At 28.4% G+C, this 14000-nt stretch overlaps 3 protein-coding genes across 3 annotated transcripts in view; 1 reads left to right on the forward strand and 2 right to left on the reverse strand.

The window, feature by feature from the left end:
- LOC122635235 (adenylate cyclase type 2) overlaps window positions 1-7603 on the forward strand; it is a 40061-nt gene extending 32458 nt beyond the window's left edge. Inside the window, exons 7-19 of the mRNA XM_043825195.1 lie at window positions 1714-1841; window positions 2225-2383; window positions 2669-2801; window positions 3371-3441; window positions 3651-3756; window positions 3863-3921; window positions 4260-4430; window positions 4552-4786; window positions 5055-5224; window positions 5312-5549; window positions 5657-5911; window positions 6066-6183; window positions 6680-7603. Coding sequence (XP_043681130.1) covers window positions 1714-1841; window positions 2225-2383; window positions 2669-2801; window positions 3371-3441; window positions 3651-3756; window positions 3863-3921; window positions 4260-4430; window positions 4552-4786; window positions 5055-5224; window positions 5312-5549; window positions 5657-5911; window positions 6066-6183; window positions 6680-6945 — 2109 coding nt within the window. The 3' untranslated portion in view covers window positions 6946-7603. The remainder of the gene's footprint in view (window positions 1-1713; window positions 1842-2224; window positions 2384-2668; window positions 2802-3370; window positions 3442-3650; window positions 3757-3862; window positions 3922-4259; window positions 4431-4551; window positions 4787-5054; window positions 5225-5311; window positions 5550-5656; window positions 5912-6065; window positions 6184-6679) is intronic.
- Window positions 7604-7883: 280 nt separating this feature from the next.
- On the reverse strand, window positions 7884-12267 carry LOC122635237 (chitooligosaccharidolytic beta-N-acetylglucosaminidase). Its single transcript, XM_043825199.1, has 6 exons — window positions 12109-12267; window positions 10178-10586; window positions 9429-9872; window positions 8634-9142; window positions 8376-8509; window positions 7884-8274 (listed from the first exon to the last, which is right to left on the reverse strand). Exons 1-6 carry the CDS (start codon window positions 12183-12185, stop codon window positions 8042-8044), a joined length of 1806 nt encoding a protein of 601 aa, XP_043681134.1. The 5' UTR covers window positions 12186-12267; the 3' UTR covers window positions 7884-8041.
- Window positions 12268-12577: 310 nt separating this feature from the next.
- On the reverse strand, window positions 12578-13893 carry LOC122635243 (mediator of RNA polymerase II transcription subunit 10). The gene is made up of 3 exons (XM_043825211.1): window positions 13733-13893; window positions 13504-13587; window positions 12578-13409 (listed from the first exon to the last, which is right to left on the reverse strand). The coding sequence occupies exons 1-3, from the start codon at window positions 13852-13854 to the stop codon at window positions 13220-13222; spliced, it is 396 nt and encodes a 131-aa protein (XP_043681146.1). The 5' UTR covers window positions 13855-13893; the 3' UTR covers window positions 12578-13219.
- Between the last annotated feature and the right edge of the window lie 107 nt (window positions 13894-14000).

The following is a 14000-nucleotide window of genomic DNA, read 5'->3' on the forward strand; positions in this document are numbered from 1 at the left end:
TTCTCTCCTTATAAAAAAAAAAAGGGAAAAAAAGAGAAAAGGTAACAAAAACAAAATTTCTATGAGAAAAATATGCTGATTGTTGAGAAAAAGGAAATGAAAAATTTTGTCGGTTTGTTGGATTCTTTAAAAGAATATGAAAACCGGCAGGAAGATTTTTGCTTTTTGAGTGATAGAAAAAAAACTTTTATAATTTGCATAATGTCACGTGACCGGGATACGTTAGAGAGCGAATGAAAGAGATAGAAAACGCGTGAGTGAGAAAGAAAAAGGAAAAAGAAAAAAAGAGCGAGAGAGAAAATGGGTGAGTAAAAGCGAAAAAGAAAATGCGTGAGTGAGAGAGAAATGCGTGAGTGAAAAAGAAAATGAAAGAGAGAGAGGGAGAGAGAGAGAGAGAGAGAGAGAGAGAGAGAGAGAGAGAGAGAGAGAGATGTAGTATGTAATAAAGATAAAATTCTATCTGCGTCTAGCTGGGTAAAACGAAGAAAATCGTTTAAAATTTCCCTTTCTCGTTTTCTGATTCGTAAAGTGATGGATCAGTAATTTACAGATTACACGTATCGATGAAAGTACATATTTTCTTTCGATCCTTGATATTACTATTATTATTACTACTACTACATACTACTACTACACTACCTGCTATGCTTTCCTACCATTTTCGTTCATCGACTTTCACGGTAGATAAGGTTCAACGATAATGTTCATGGTTTAGATAAGGGTTCAGGCTTGGTGAAATAGCGGAAGTATATACTTTAGAAATATCCGTAGGAATGGCAATTTTCTTCCTTCCACGATAAAAGTATTAAATTCTATGTATTTGTATGTATGTATGTATATATGTATGTACGTGTATATATATATATATATAATCTGCAAATATGGATAGATGTATAATACGTGATATAACCTACTTCAACAGTCGGGTATCTTTCATACTTTAATAATATATATGTGTATATATATATGTATATATATATATATATATATATATATATGTATACGTGTGTGTGTGTGTATATATGTAGATATGTATATACATATTCACAAATATCTTGGACAATATTCGAATTCATTGGATCTACTTTTAAATTTTGAGACAGTATGTTATTTTATCTTATTTCATTGTTTCTTTTCTTTATGTTTCTTTAGTATTAATAAAACTTCTTCTACAAATATTTGTTTCTTATATTATTAGATTGTTTGAGCAATGTGTTCTTTTTTCTTTTTTGTTTTGTTTTGTTTTTTTCCATTTAATCTTGAAACTTTTTCGTTTATAATTTGTTGAAATTGTTAAAAAAAAATTGTAGTTTACTTTACACTATAGGACGCATTAAGATGCACAACTTTTTATATAGTATAATACAATTTTTTTTTATATCTATAATAACTTTGTAGGAAAAGAAAAAGAAAACTTTAAAGGAGTATTTTTTTTAATCCCCCTTAAGCTACAAATAAGCATAGTAGAAAATAAATAAGGTTTTATTCAGCCTAGAAAATTATATATATATATATATATATATATATATATATATATATATATATATAAGTGTATATATACATGTATATAGTTTTATAGTATTTCAGATTATTGTAATTGAAATAATTACTTTATTGGAAAAAAAGAAAAAAAAAGAAATAATAAAAAACAAAATTATTTTCTTTATATTATAAAACAAAAATGAGAAATCTGATAAAATAATATTTTTTCAGGACAATCAATGCATGAGAATCAAGATATTAGGAGACTGTTATTACTGTGTCTCAGGATTGCCAGTTTCCCGACCTAATCACGCATATAATTGCGTCAATATGGGCCTGCAAATGATAGATGCTATTAGGTAACACTTATTCATTGAAATGTTCGTTGATTTAAAAGGAAAAAACAAAAAAAAAATATATGAAAATGGAAAATCATCGATAATTTCATGCTAATTTTCTTTCTCCTTTCTTTTTTATTCAAGTCACATAAATTCATTGAAGTTCATGCACAAATAAAATTTATAAATGATTATAACATCATGACAATGAAATTATTAAATATACGTTGGCGACGGATCATTTTAATATTTCCATTTTGATGATTTCAACTTAAGAGAATATAATTTACAAACGAATGAAATAATAAAACTTGATAATTAGTTTTTAAAATATTTTCATCTTGAGACTATTTAAGAATCTACGTTTCTTATCTTTCTTTTCTATTTTCTTTTCTCTTTTCAAGATTTGTACGAGAAGCAACTGGATTTAACGTGGATATGAGAATAGGAATTCACACAGGAAACGTTTTATGCGGTGTCCTAGGTCTTCGCAAATGGCAATTCGATGTTTGGAGCGATGACGTTACTCTTGCTAATCATATGGAGAGTGGTGGTCTTCCTGGGTAAGATCAGGCTATTGAAATTGTTAAAAGGTATGAGATATGTTCAGATAGAGTACAAGAAAGAGAATATCAGAGAGAGAGAGAAAGAGAATACAAGAAAGAGAGAATGTTAATGAAATGGTTAAAATCAGACAATTGAAATTGTTAAATGTATGAAACATGTTTAAACACAGTAAAAGAAATAGAAGAGTAAAAGAAAAGAAGAGAGAGAGAGAGAGAGAGAGAAATGTTAATGAAAGAAAATTAAATAAAATTACTTTCTATTGTATCTGAATCTTTGTCAAGGAGGGTCCACATAACAAAAGCCACCCTTCTTCAACTTGGTGATCGTTTCGAGGTCGAGCCAGGGGATGGTGGATCGCGTGAGACTTATCTGGCTCAGCACAAAGTAGAAACCTTTCTTATAGTGCCACCTAAGGTAGGGTTTATAATAGGACATCTTCAATGTCTTTTAAATCTTTTATCTTTTTCTTTTTTCTATCTTCTTTCTTTTCTTTCTTTTTTTTTTTTTTTTTTTTTTTAATGTAAATTTCTAAAAAAAGAAAAAAGAAAATATAGAAAGAAAGAAAAGAAAAGAAAAATCAGTCTTGATATAAATGATCATCAGTCTGTTATTTAAGATTTATGTAACAGATTTATATAATAAGATGAGACTGTCGTGTCCGTGTGTACGTGCATACGTGTGTGTGTTGCGTGTGCGTTTTCTTTTTTCCTTTTCTTTCTTATACGTAATCTTCTTTAACGTTCAAAAAATTCATTCTTTTTTTTTTTTTTTTTTTTTTTTATATATATATAACATAGAAATCATATTTTAATAGTAAATTTCATGTTAGAGCACATGGAAACACAACAGTTGGAAATTTGATGAAATCATGTTTACAAATCAGACTTTATATACATACCATACGAGCGTATTAATTTCGATTTTAGAAATAGATAAAACTCTCTTCTCATGACGAGATTACTATCGGTCATTCAATTATGCAGAAAAACAACGAAGAAAATGGACTAGAAAATGGTGGCAATAGTATTCGAGGACCTGGCCCTATTCCTACGAGGTAATGTAATTTTTTTTTAACGTTCTGTTTCCATTTTTCTTTTTTTTTTTTTCTTTTTCTTTTTCTTTTTTTTTACATTTCATTTTTTCTCATTATTCTCATTCACCGTCAGTTCATCATCGATATGTAAAAAATAAATATTTTTTTCTTTCCTTCTTTCTTTCTTTCTTTCTTTCTTTCTTTCTTTTTTTTTTTTTTTGTGATGATAGATCGAGACCAAGCAGTAAAATGACTAAATACGTGGAATGCTGGGGTGCTGATAAACCTTTCGCAAATATCGCTGAAGCAACTTTAGCAAAAAATATCGGATTGACTGTAAGTAGAATGAAATTTTTAAATATATCACGTTTCAATGATCGTTTCTTCTGATATGTTAATTTTGTGCTATTTGTTTTTTCTTTTCCTTTTTTTTTTTTTTCAGAGCATCGCCATGATCGAGTCTAATCTTTTAGCAAACAATACCAATTGTTTTGACGTCAAGTGAGTTTCATTTATTAATCAAAAAAATCAAATCAATCGCCTTTTGAACATTATTCGTCTTGTCTAACTTTTGTCTAAAAAAAAAAAAGAAAGAAAAAAAGAAAAGAAATACAACAGGAATATATTTAAGATGATCGATAAAAATGATCGTACGTTCCTAAACCAGTCTTTATTTAATTTAAAAAACATTAGAAATTTTTCGAACGATCAATAAAAATGAGGACATTCTGTACAAAAAAAAAAAAGATTAAAAAATAAAAAAAATAAAGTAAAAATAATGAAAAAAAAAAAAAATTAAATATAAACAATAAATTCTGTATTCTTGTCTGATAAAATAGGCAATGGTGTGGTGGTAGCGAGGACATATTACCTTTCACCTATTGGTTCAAGGATAAGCATCAAGAACTTCAATATAGAGAACAAAAAGATGAACAATATCCTTGGTATCTTATAGCATCCAACATCGTTTACACAACCATGTTTTGCATTCAAGTAGTTTATTTACCAAGGTGAAATGAAAATCAAAGAAATTCTATTTTATGATAAAAAGAGAAACGAATTAATTATCATACGATAAATGATGGACAAAGATGATTTATCAAAGATAAATATAATTTTTCTTTGATTCAGGAGCGTGACCGTTTATGGATGTTTCGCAGCTGGTTTGGTTTCCTTATCGATAATCGCTGGAATATCTTGGTTTGCTGGAAAAGCGAGATGCGAGAACGAATTGGACACACCAGGACAAGTGGCACTTTGTCGTGGAATGAGAATGACTGTTTATTTTATCACGGCATCTTTGGCAACTGCTTCCTCCGTGATCAGTTTAATCGATATCGATTATAAATCTTATCAAGACGCACCGGTAGGTTCAATATTTATTTGTTATTATTAAAAAATTAACGATGTAATTCTAATTCAATTTTTTTATTTATTTATATACATATAATTTCATAATGATTAAGTAAATATAATCATTTATAATAAATCTAATATTTTAATAATTTAATCATATTATAATATCATAAAATATTATCATAAATTTATCACAGATAATGTTGTCGTTTTAACGAACTCTATTGTCATTCCAATAAAAATTAACAAAATTATAAATATCAATATTTCTTTTTTAGTTGTATGTATACTCGGCAACAATCGCATTAGTCGTCAGTTGGACTCATCTACGAGTAGGCTTTTTGTTAAAACTCATAGTGATGATAATATCAATTATCATGATATTGCTAATTTTATCTCAGGCACCGATCATAGAGCTTTATTACAGAAACCACAGATTGTTTACCGAGTAAGTAAATAATCTATTTTATTAAATGCGATTCTAATCAATGACAATTGTTCTTTAATTGGTTTTTCATAAAATTTACATTTATAGATTTCAAGGGCTTAATTATTTGCTGGAAATAGGATACTTATTGTTATTGGTCGCATTTGTACTTCATGTCTTAGACAGACAAGTTGAATACACTTCAAGAACAGATTTTATTTGGAAGAGTAAGCTCAAAGTCGAGCAAGATGATGTTGAGACTATGAGAGGGATTAATAAAATTCTTTTAGAGAATATCCTTCCTGCGCATGTGGCTGATCATTTTCTAGCTACTAGAGCAACACAGGTTGATATCAATTGTCTTGTCTCTCTCTCTCTTTCTCTCTTTCTCTTCTTTCATCAGCAAATTTCTTTTTCAATAAAAAATATTTTCTTCCAATCTGTTAATTTTAGGATCTCTATCATGAAAGATACAGCAGTATAGCGGTAATGTTCGCTTCTATACCAAATTACAAGGAATTTTATGACGAGACTGATATAAATAAACAAGGTCTTGAATGTCTGAGGCTTCTCAACGAAATTATTTGCGATTTTGACATGCTATTGCTGAAACCCAAATATTCGGGTATTGAGAAAATCAAAACTATTGGAAGCACTTACATGTTGGCATCTGGCTTGAGTCCTGGAAAAGAGAACACTGAAACCAAGGTTGTAAAATTATTTTGTTTTAACGGAGATCAAGAAGAAGGAAAAAAAGATGTGTAGAAAATTAAAATAAGAAAAAAAAAAAGAATGAAATTATATCGAATTAATTATATTTTTTTTTTCTTTTTCTTTTTTTTTCTTTTTTTTTTTTCTATAGGATCCCTTGCAACAACAAGATCATAACGTGATCGTACTCGTTGAATTTGCCATTGCATTGATGACAATTCTCGATCAGATAAATAGGGAATCTTTTCAAAGATTTAAATTGAGAATGGGTAAGTATTTAATATGAAGAAAAAAAAAAAAAAAAAAAAAAAAAAAGAACTAATTGGAATATTTTGAAAATAATTATTTTCTTTCGTTTCGTTTTTTATTGAAACATCAAAACATTGAAACATCTGTTAAAAATATTTTCATGACAATAATAAGAAATAATATTCTGATATTCGATTATTTTAATAACTAAAACTAATGAATTGGATTATTTTTGTTTTTTTTTTTTTATATTAATATAAACAATTATAATATTGCATTGATATAGCAATAGATAACATATTTTATTATTATAGTATTAATTTAACCAACATCATGCTGTAATATTTATTTATTTATTATTTAATATTTATATCAATCCGTATATCGATATAAAATAAAACTAATCTAAACTCTGTCGTCGAGAAAATTGATATAAAAAAATACAAATCAAAAACTAAAAAAAAAAAAAAAAAAAGAAAAACTGCAATTCAAAAAGAATTATTTCCTTCCTTCAAGGTCTCAACCATGGTCCGGTGATAGCAGGTGTAGTAGGAGCACAGAAACCACAATACGATATTTGGGGCAATACAGTGAATGTTGCATCAAGAATGGACAGTTGTGGAGAAATGGGAAAGCTTCAAGTTACCGAGGATACCGCAAAGATATTAATTGCAGCAGGATATGAATTAGTTTGTCGTGGGCCAACCTTTGTAAAAGGCAAGGGAACATTAACGACATATTTTGTCAAGACTCCATTCGATGATAAAGAGGATAATTATTAATCCTCTATACCTGGATTTCTATGCACGATCACGTCAGATCAACGAGACAAATTCAGTGAGATTTATCTCATTCAGAGAAATTGATCGTCTCGTTGATTGTTATTTGAAAAAAAAAAAGAAGAGAAAAAAAAAGAAAAACTTAAACTTTATTCTAGCTGGAAATGTTTTAATCGTTGAAGGAAAATGAAAAAAAAAAAAAAATTATAGATAATGCTTGGTCTACGTTTCCTTCGTACACTACAATATATCATATCCGCGTAAATAATATAATAATAATAATAATAATAATGATGATAATAATAGTAATAATAAAATATTATTGATAATAATGATGAAAAAAAAAATATATATATATATATATATATTCATAATCATAATCGTTATATGATTGTGTTCTTAAAAGAAATGTGAGAAATGATATTACAAATACTCGAAGAAGTTATAACGCGATGATCTCATGCGTGTATTTAAAAATTCAAGATTCGTTCTTGAAATATTCTAAGATAAATTCGTAGACCATTGTTTTGTTTTGTTTCATGCTTAAAAAATCAACATCGAGAGGCATTTCGACACGTGACAAATCGGTGAACAAATGTCACTGTCGCTGTATAATACCATCTCTGACTCTTTAAAATAAATATATTTGTTGTACTAATTATATCGAGTCAATCGTTAAGTTACTGTCTTTCAGAAAACATATTATTATATGATACAGGATGGATCAGAAGTTTTTAAATGATTATTAAAGATCAATCGTTCGTTCTCCTGATTATATTTTAGACTTGTAATTTTATATTCTAAAAAAGAAAAAAATTAGTCTAAACAATTTTGGGAAAGTGATCGATTTGTTAAACATTACTTGAGAACTTTTGATCCATCCAGTATACATGCATATCACTTTTTTGGATTCATCTATTATATTAAAAGATAAGAAAGAGTTAGTAAAAAGAAGTATTATTTCTTTTCTTGATTATTAATTTTACAATCGTAGGACAAAGATGTTCGATTTGTTACAATCAAAGATCAATTGTTATGCTAATTGGATCGATTAATTTATCTTATTGATAAGACAGATATTTTCTTATTTATTTGCAATTTATAGATAACAATGTCCTTGATTCTGAATACACCATTCTGGTTCCAATCTGTCAGCACCGATACCTCTTTGAACTAATCTCTGTCTTTGTCTTAATATTCTATGTTCAGCATGAATCCAGGTTGAAGTAGGATCGGACCAAAGTCTTTCCGCGAAAGCTGCTGACCTTGGCCATAATCTTGAATCAACTGAAACACTGTCGACCTGTTCGGTCCAAAGTGTTACCTCTCCACCTAAAAACAAATAAAGAAAAGAAAGAAGAAAAGATTCGTTTGTCAGTTTACAAAAGTAAAAGAAACTAATTTTTGATCTGTTAGATCAACGATGTATTTACCTAATACAAATTGCTTTTTATTTGTACCAAAACCTTGTTTCCTAAGAATGGACATCGGGGAATTATCGTAAATTAATTGCCAGCCTTTGTATGGTGTACACCAGTTGTTACCTTCGCCAACCCATGCTCCAAAACTATGAAAGATATACCGAGTTCATTAATAGGATTTTGTTTGGGTTTGTTTAGGATTTTGTTTCTTGTTTTTCAGGAAGAATAATAAAATCAATCGAAAGATCAGAAATAATAGCAAGATCTTACCCGCAATCGAGATAGAGAGCATCGTAATTAGAAATAATGACTTTGAAGTTGTTGCTTATCAATCTACCGATAGTGTCATCGGTACCAGTGGTCCAGATTTGAATGATATACTTCTTAGGATCCAAGTATTTGATATTCTCATTATTGGTAAGTCCACTAGTCCAAATAATAACAGGAATCTCTTTTCCTCCGTTGGCAGAAGTTAACGTTTCAAGTGCTCTGTCTTGGAAATAATCCCAGAGCAAGTAGAAATTCGATTCTGATAGATTCCAGCCTTTGGCTAGCATCCAGTTCTTGATGACATCGCTGGAGTTCCAACAATTAACGTTGACCTCGTCACCACCCATGTGAAAGATGTCCGGATGAAAATCTTCCAACATTTCTTTGTAAATACCTTCAAGCATTTCATAGACCTTGTCGCTGGTTGGATTTAATTGACCGCATGGTGGCTCGACACAGTAACTTTGCCATGGTTCTGCTTTGAAACATACTGTTGCATTATGACCTACCTGTTCAAATCAATCCAAGTGTATTCAGAAAAGATCATTTTATACGAAGTTTCGTATAAAAAAGAAAAAATAAGAAAATATCAACAATATCTAAGTAAATCATTTATCAGATCATTTAATCGCAAATATTAATCTTCAATATGTGTTTGAGACGATCAACTATAATAAAAATATATGTGTGAAGCTTTTGATAAAAAAGAAACAGAAAGAAGATAATAATCTGTGTCAAACATTAAAAATTTTACTTGCATAAGAAAATTGCGCATAACTTTAAAATAAGATTTACCCATTGCCAGCCTTCTCCAACGTGAGCAGGTGCATCGAACTCCGGTAAAACACGTACGCCACGTAAAAGAGCAAACTTCATGATATCTTTAATGTTCTCCTTCGTATAGACTTTGTCCTTGCCATAGGAACCGTATTTGGTGAACAATGGATAGTTTTTAACTTCGTATGGAAAACTGTGAGTATCGGTGATGTGCCAATGGAAAGTATTCATCTTTGACATGGACATCGCTTCTATGGTCTTTTTGATCGCTTCAACGCTAATGAAATTACGACTAGTATCCAACAAAATGCCACGATACGGATATACTGGTTTATCCTCGATATAAGCATCATGAATGATTTGTATTTTATCTCTCAAATCATCGAATACTATCAATTGTGACAACGTTTCCAAACCATTTCGAGCACCAAAATAAGTCGTTGCTGTTATTTTTACACTTGTCTGTATAATGATGATGGTTAAAAAAAAAAAAAAAAGAGACATCAAATTTAAATTACTAAACAGTTTTAAATAAGAATGATGATTTAATTCTGAGGGAGAATGAATACCGGTTTGTAATAATAATGTATCGGAAAAAGAATAAAGAAGAAACAATGATAATAAAGATGATGATGAAATCGTGAAAGAATATCATACATTTTTTTTTTTTTTTTTTTTTTTTTTTTTAGATGAATTATGTATGAAATGAATTAATCAAATTTTTATAGAGTTCAAAAAAAGAAAATGGAGGATATAAAAATACTTACAAATTTGTCATTGATCTGATAAATTTGTAATTTGTAACTTTCGTCGGTATCTAAGGTCAGTTGCACGTCGTTCAATTCAAGAATATCAGTAACATTAATTATCAACCCTACTCCCTCGTTTTCAATGGGTTCACCAAGTTTTTTTATATTTTCTTTGAATATGTCAATGTTCTCTTGCAAGAGATTACCTACTTTCGTATTCGGATTTATACCATTTATTTTGATATCATTGATATTAAGAGGCAACACTGAACTGCCCAAGGACAAATGTCCTGTTGGTTTTGGCCATAAAAAACCATTATCACCACATAATAATTGACAAACTTTTAAAGACATTGGAGATGATACTTCTTCTGTGATCTCTTCTTTTACACAATATCCACTGTTGCACTTGAAATGCCATGGTGAACTATAAATAGAGTAGTAACGATATTAAATGGAATATAGTTATAAATGAAAGAATAAAAATGCACAAGTGAAATTTATCAATATTTCAGAGATCAACTTTATCTCTGCTTTTAAATCTATCAGCTCAATTTATCAATCCGATTTATTAATAAATAATATTTAGACGTCCAGAAATTCATTTTTATTATTATTAGCGTAATTATTAAAAGGATTTTACAAACAAGTTGTTAGATTTTAGAAAAAATTGATCTAAAATTATAGTGTTACTAAGATAAATCATAGTATATCATTCTATTACTATTATTATTATTATAGTTATAAAAAGTCTTTTAATAACTACGTTATTAATTTTAGATAAGAGTAATACAGAATTAAAGTATTACTATGATAGATCATAATATATAAACACAATACTATTATGTTATTTATTACATATTACTACGATATTGATACTATGTTATACTGCGTATATATTACTACAATAACATTGTGTTGATGTAAAACTACATTATATTTTATAACTCATGTAAACAAAGCAAAAGAAAAAAATTGATTTAGATTTTTAAAAATATCTTATCATCCGGCTTCTTACAAAATATCTTCTATATCTTTTACTTCATTCCAGATATACACTGCTTATCAACTGATATTTGTTACATTTCATTGATTTTATCGTATCGAGAAAAATATCTCGAGAGATCGAGCCCGCGAAAAACTTTGAAAATACGAAGCGAGCGCGCCACGACGTCCTCCATGTTCTTTCGATCGGTCACGTGACCCTCCCGCTCATTTGAAAAAAAGAAAAAAGAAACAAAAAAGAATTCCACGTTACTTACGATTTCTAATCGAAAGAACGGTCAACGTGCCTATCTTTCACCGACCGGTTATATGCATAGATTAAAATCTGACACTTTTAATCGTAAAACTTGTATCTTTTAAGTAAAAAAACATGTTACAATGAAATAAAATTGTCTATAAATTTTATGAAATAAAATTTTCAGAAAGTTCGCGAACATTTTTAATACGTAATATTTTTAATATTTAAAAACGAAAAAGATTTGAAAATCGTTTCTCATACTTTGACGACTTCAGTTTGGTTTAATCCTAACGAATGTCAATTATATTGTATGCAAAATTGAGAGTCGCCAAATTTTACATAGTATAATACAAAATTATAAAAAAAATAATATATATACATATGCATATATATATATATATATATACACACACACACACACATACATATATATATTTCAAGTATAATTTGAGAAGATTAGATAAAAGTCATTAGAAAAAGTTCACCGCGACATAGAAAAGAGATCTCTATGAAGCAACATTCACCTTAGTAATATATCTATTATTGAAAAAAAGTAGTCCCGTCGATTACAATGAAACTTTTTAATCCAATTATTTAAGATTTGTGTTATCATAAATATATAAGCAACATAATATATACATACATATATATATAATATATATATAATATATACATATATCTCATAAAATAAAAAAAGGTCACTTACTTGTATACTTTCTCGGCAACGACGAAATCGCTATAGGCTTCTAAAGCGAGGACAAAGATAAATGTAATAGCAATCATGTTTCTCTCTTGGAATTCTACCTATACTGACTACAAGAAACTGTGTCCGTCGTCGAATGATTGCCTACTTCGGATTGAACGAACGGTTTTATCCTCCTTGAAAGAATGATTCCGTGTGAAATGTGGACAGGAGTGGGGGTATATTCATATATGTGTGTGTATGTGTGTGTGTGTTTTACTGTATAAAATTTTAAATTCGTTTTTCACTTTTGACGACTTCAATTTTTTTAATTTTAACAAATGTCAATTATACGTAAATCAATGATGTAACTCGCGTCAAAATCAAAAGTTAAATTTGTATAAATTTTACATATAATAACACGCACACGCACATTACAATAATAAAGGTAATATTTAAGAGCAATGATTTTGATTTTCAAATTGAAACGATATTATTTTTTAATATTTTTTTATTAGTATAATTTATTCATTAATATAATTTATAAATATAATTGAGACAGATCGTTTTTGAAATCGGATACGATTTTTAAGAAAAGAAGATTGCAAGTATAGCTCGAGAATCACCGCTTTTAATAATTTAATTAATATATTAATTGTCAAAGTAATATTGCAAAAATTGGTACATTCACTTCTAATATCTCGTATAATTTTTGGTAGATAAAAAATAGTGGTGATTTTGTTCATTACGAAATATACTTTTTTTAATCTTTAGCATTATAAAAAGAGTTTTTTTAATTGTTTAAATACAATACGTAAAATAATGTGCTTATTATTAATAACTTTTACAACATTTGATATATTAATTATAATCGAATATAAATAATTGAATAGAAGCTTATCTTTAAAAATTCTTATACAAGATTATATGATTCATGAAAGAAGGAAGGACACGAAATACATATCTTATTAATGTTATATTATTGACGTTATAAATGGTAATAAACATTTATGTCTAATATATACAAGATAATAACGATTCATTTTAAAAAGCAAAAAAAGATTTGATAATTAAATTTCTAATGAACATGTATGGTACATATCAGCTTTAATGAATCGTTTGATCGCTCGATTTTTCATTCGTCTCCACGTACTGCTCTGTATTTAGCTAATTCATTTGGAAATACTCTATTTAATTCCACTAACATGTTAGCTTTAAATTTTCTGTATGCGTCTATCTTTCCTTTAACTTGTTCGTTCTTCGTCAATGCTTTTTCTATACAATCTTTAGTATATAGTTGTGGGTTTCTACCTTGGTCAATATAACTGAAACATAATAAACTGTTAGATATCTGGTGTTTTATAGATAGGAATAATGATTCAATGTGTGTAGTTGGAATCATAAATAATAATAACTTACTCGAATACTTCTAAAGGTACATGGACATCTTGAACTTGTGATTTGAGTTTATCTATTTCTTGTAATCCATTTACAAGACCTTGACTAAAAAAATATAAAAAATAAATGTAAATAAATTATAAAAACGTAGGCATAATCTCTTTTATTGAACGTCTTAAATTGATAACAGTAGATACAACATAACCAACTTATCAAAGTTGTAAAACTACGGCGTATGTTTCGTACTTACATTTTTTGATTGAGTACATTTTGACCTTGAGGTTGAAAATCACTAACTATTATTCGAATCTGCCTAACATTTTCGATAAAAAGTTCTAATTGTGTTTCTAAATTTTCCAAAGCTGAAGCCATCTTTACTATTTACACCAGGCTACGAATACGCTTAATATCACCTTATTTCTAACTTTGATCGCTTGGGAGCGCTACTTGTTAAAGATCTATCAAAGATGGCAGTTCGATCGATGTGACGTAAATACTTTAAAATTTTTTATGAAATT

Source organism: Vespula pensylvanica, chromosome 17 (assembly GCF_014466175.1).
Source record: "Vespula pensylvanica isolate Volc-1 chromosome 17, ASM1446617v1, whole genome shotgun sequence".
NCBI lineage: Eukaryota > Metazoa > Arthropoda > Insecta > Hymenoptera > Vespidae > Vespula > Vespula pensylvanica.

Coding starts and splice junctions, on each gene's coding strand:
- LOC122635237 (XM_043825199.1), bottom strand. CDS start 12,185: ATGATTGCTATTACATTTATCTTTGTCCTCGCTTTAGAAGCCTATAGC. Junction 9,873..10,177: donor ATCAGATCAATGACAAATTT/GTAAGTATTTTT, acceptor ATCATTATACAG/ACAAGTGTAAAAATAACAGC. Junction 8,510..8,633: donor GCTCTCTATCTCGATTGCGG/GTAAGATCTTGC, acceptor TATCTTTCATAG/TTTTGGAGCATGGGTTGGCG.
- LOC122635243 (XM_043825211.1), bottom strand. CDS start 13,854: ATGGCTTCAGCTTTGGAAAATTTAGAAACACAATTAGAACTTTTTATC. Junction 13,588..13,732: donor AATGTACTCAATCAAAAAAT/GTAAGTACGAAA, acceptor ATATTTTTTTAG/TCAAGGTCTTGTAAATGGAT. Junction 13,410..13,503: donor GTACCTTTAGAAGTATTCGA/GTAAGTTATTAT, acceptor ATTATGTTTCAG/TTATATTGACCAAGGTAGAA.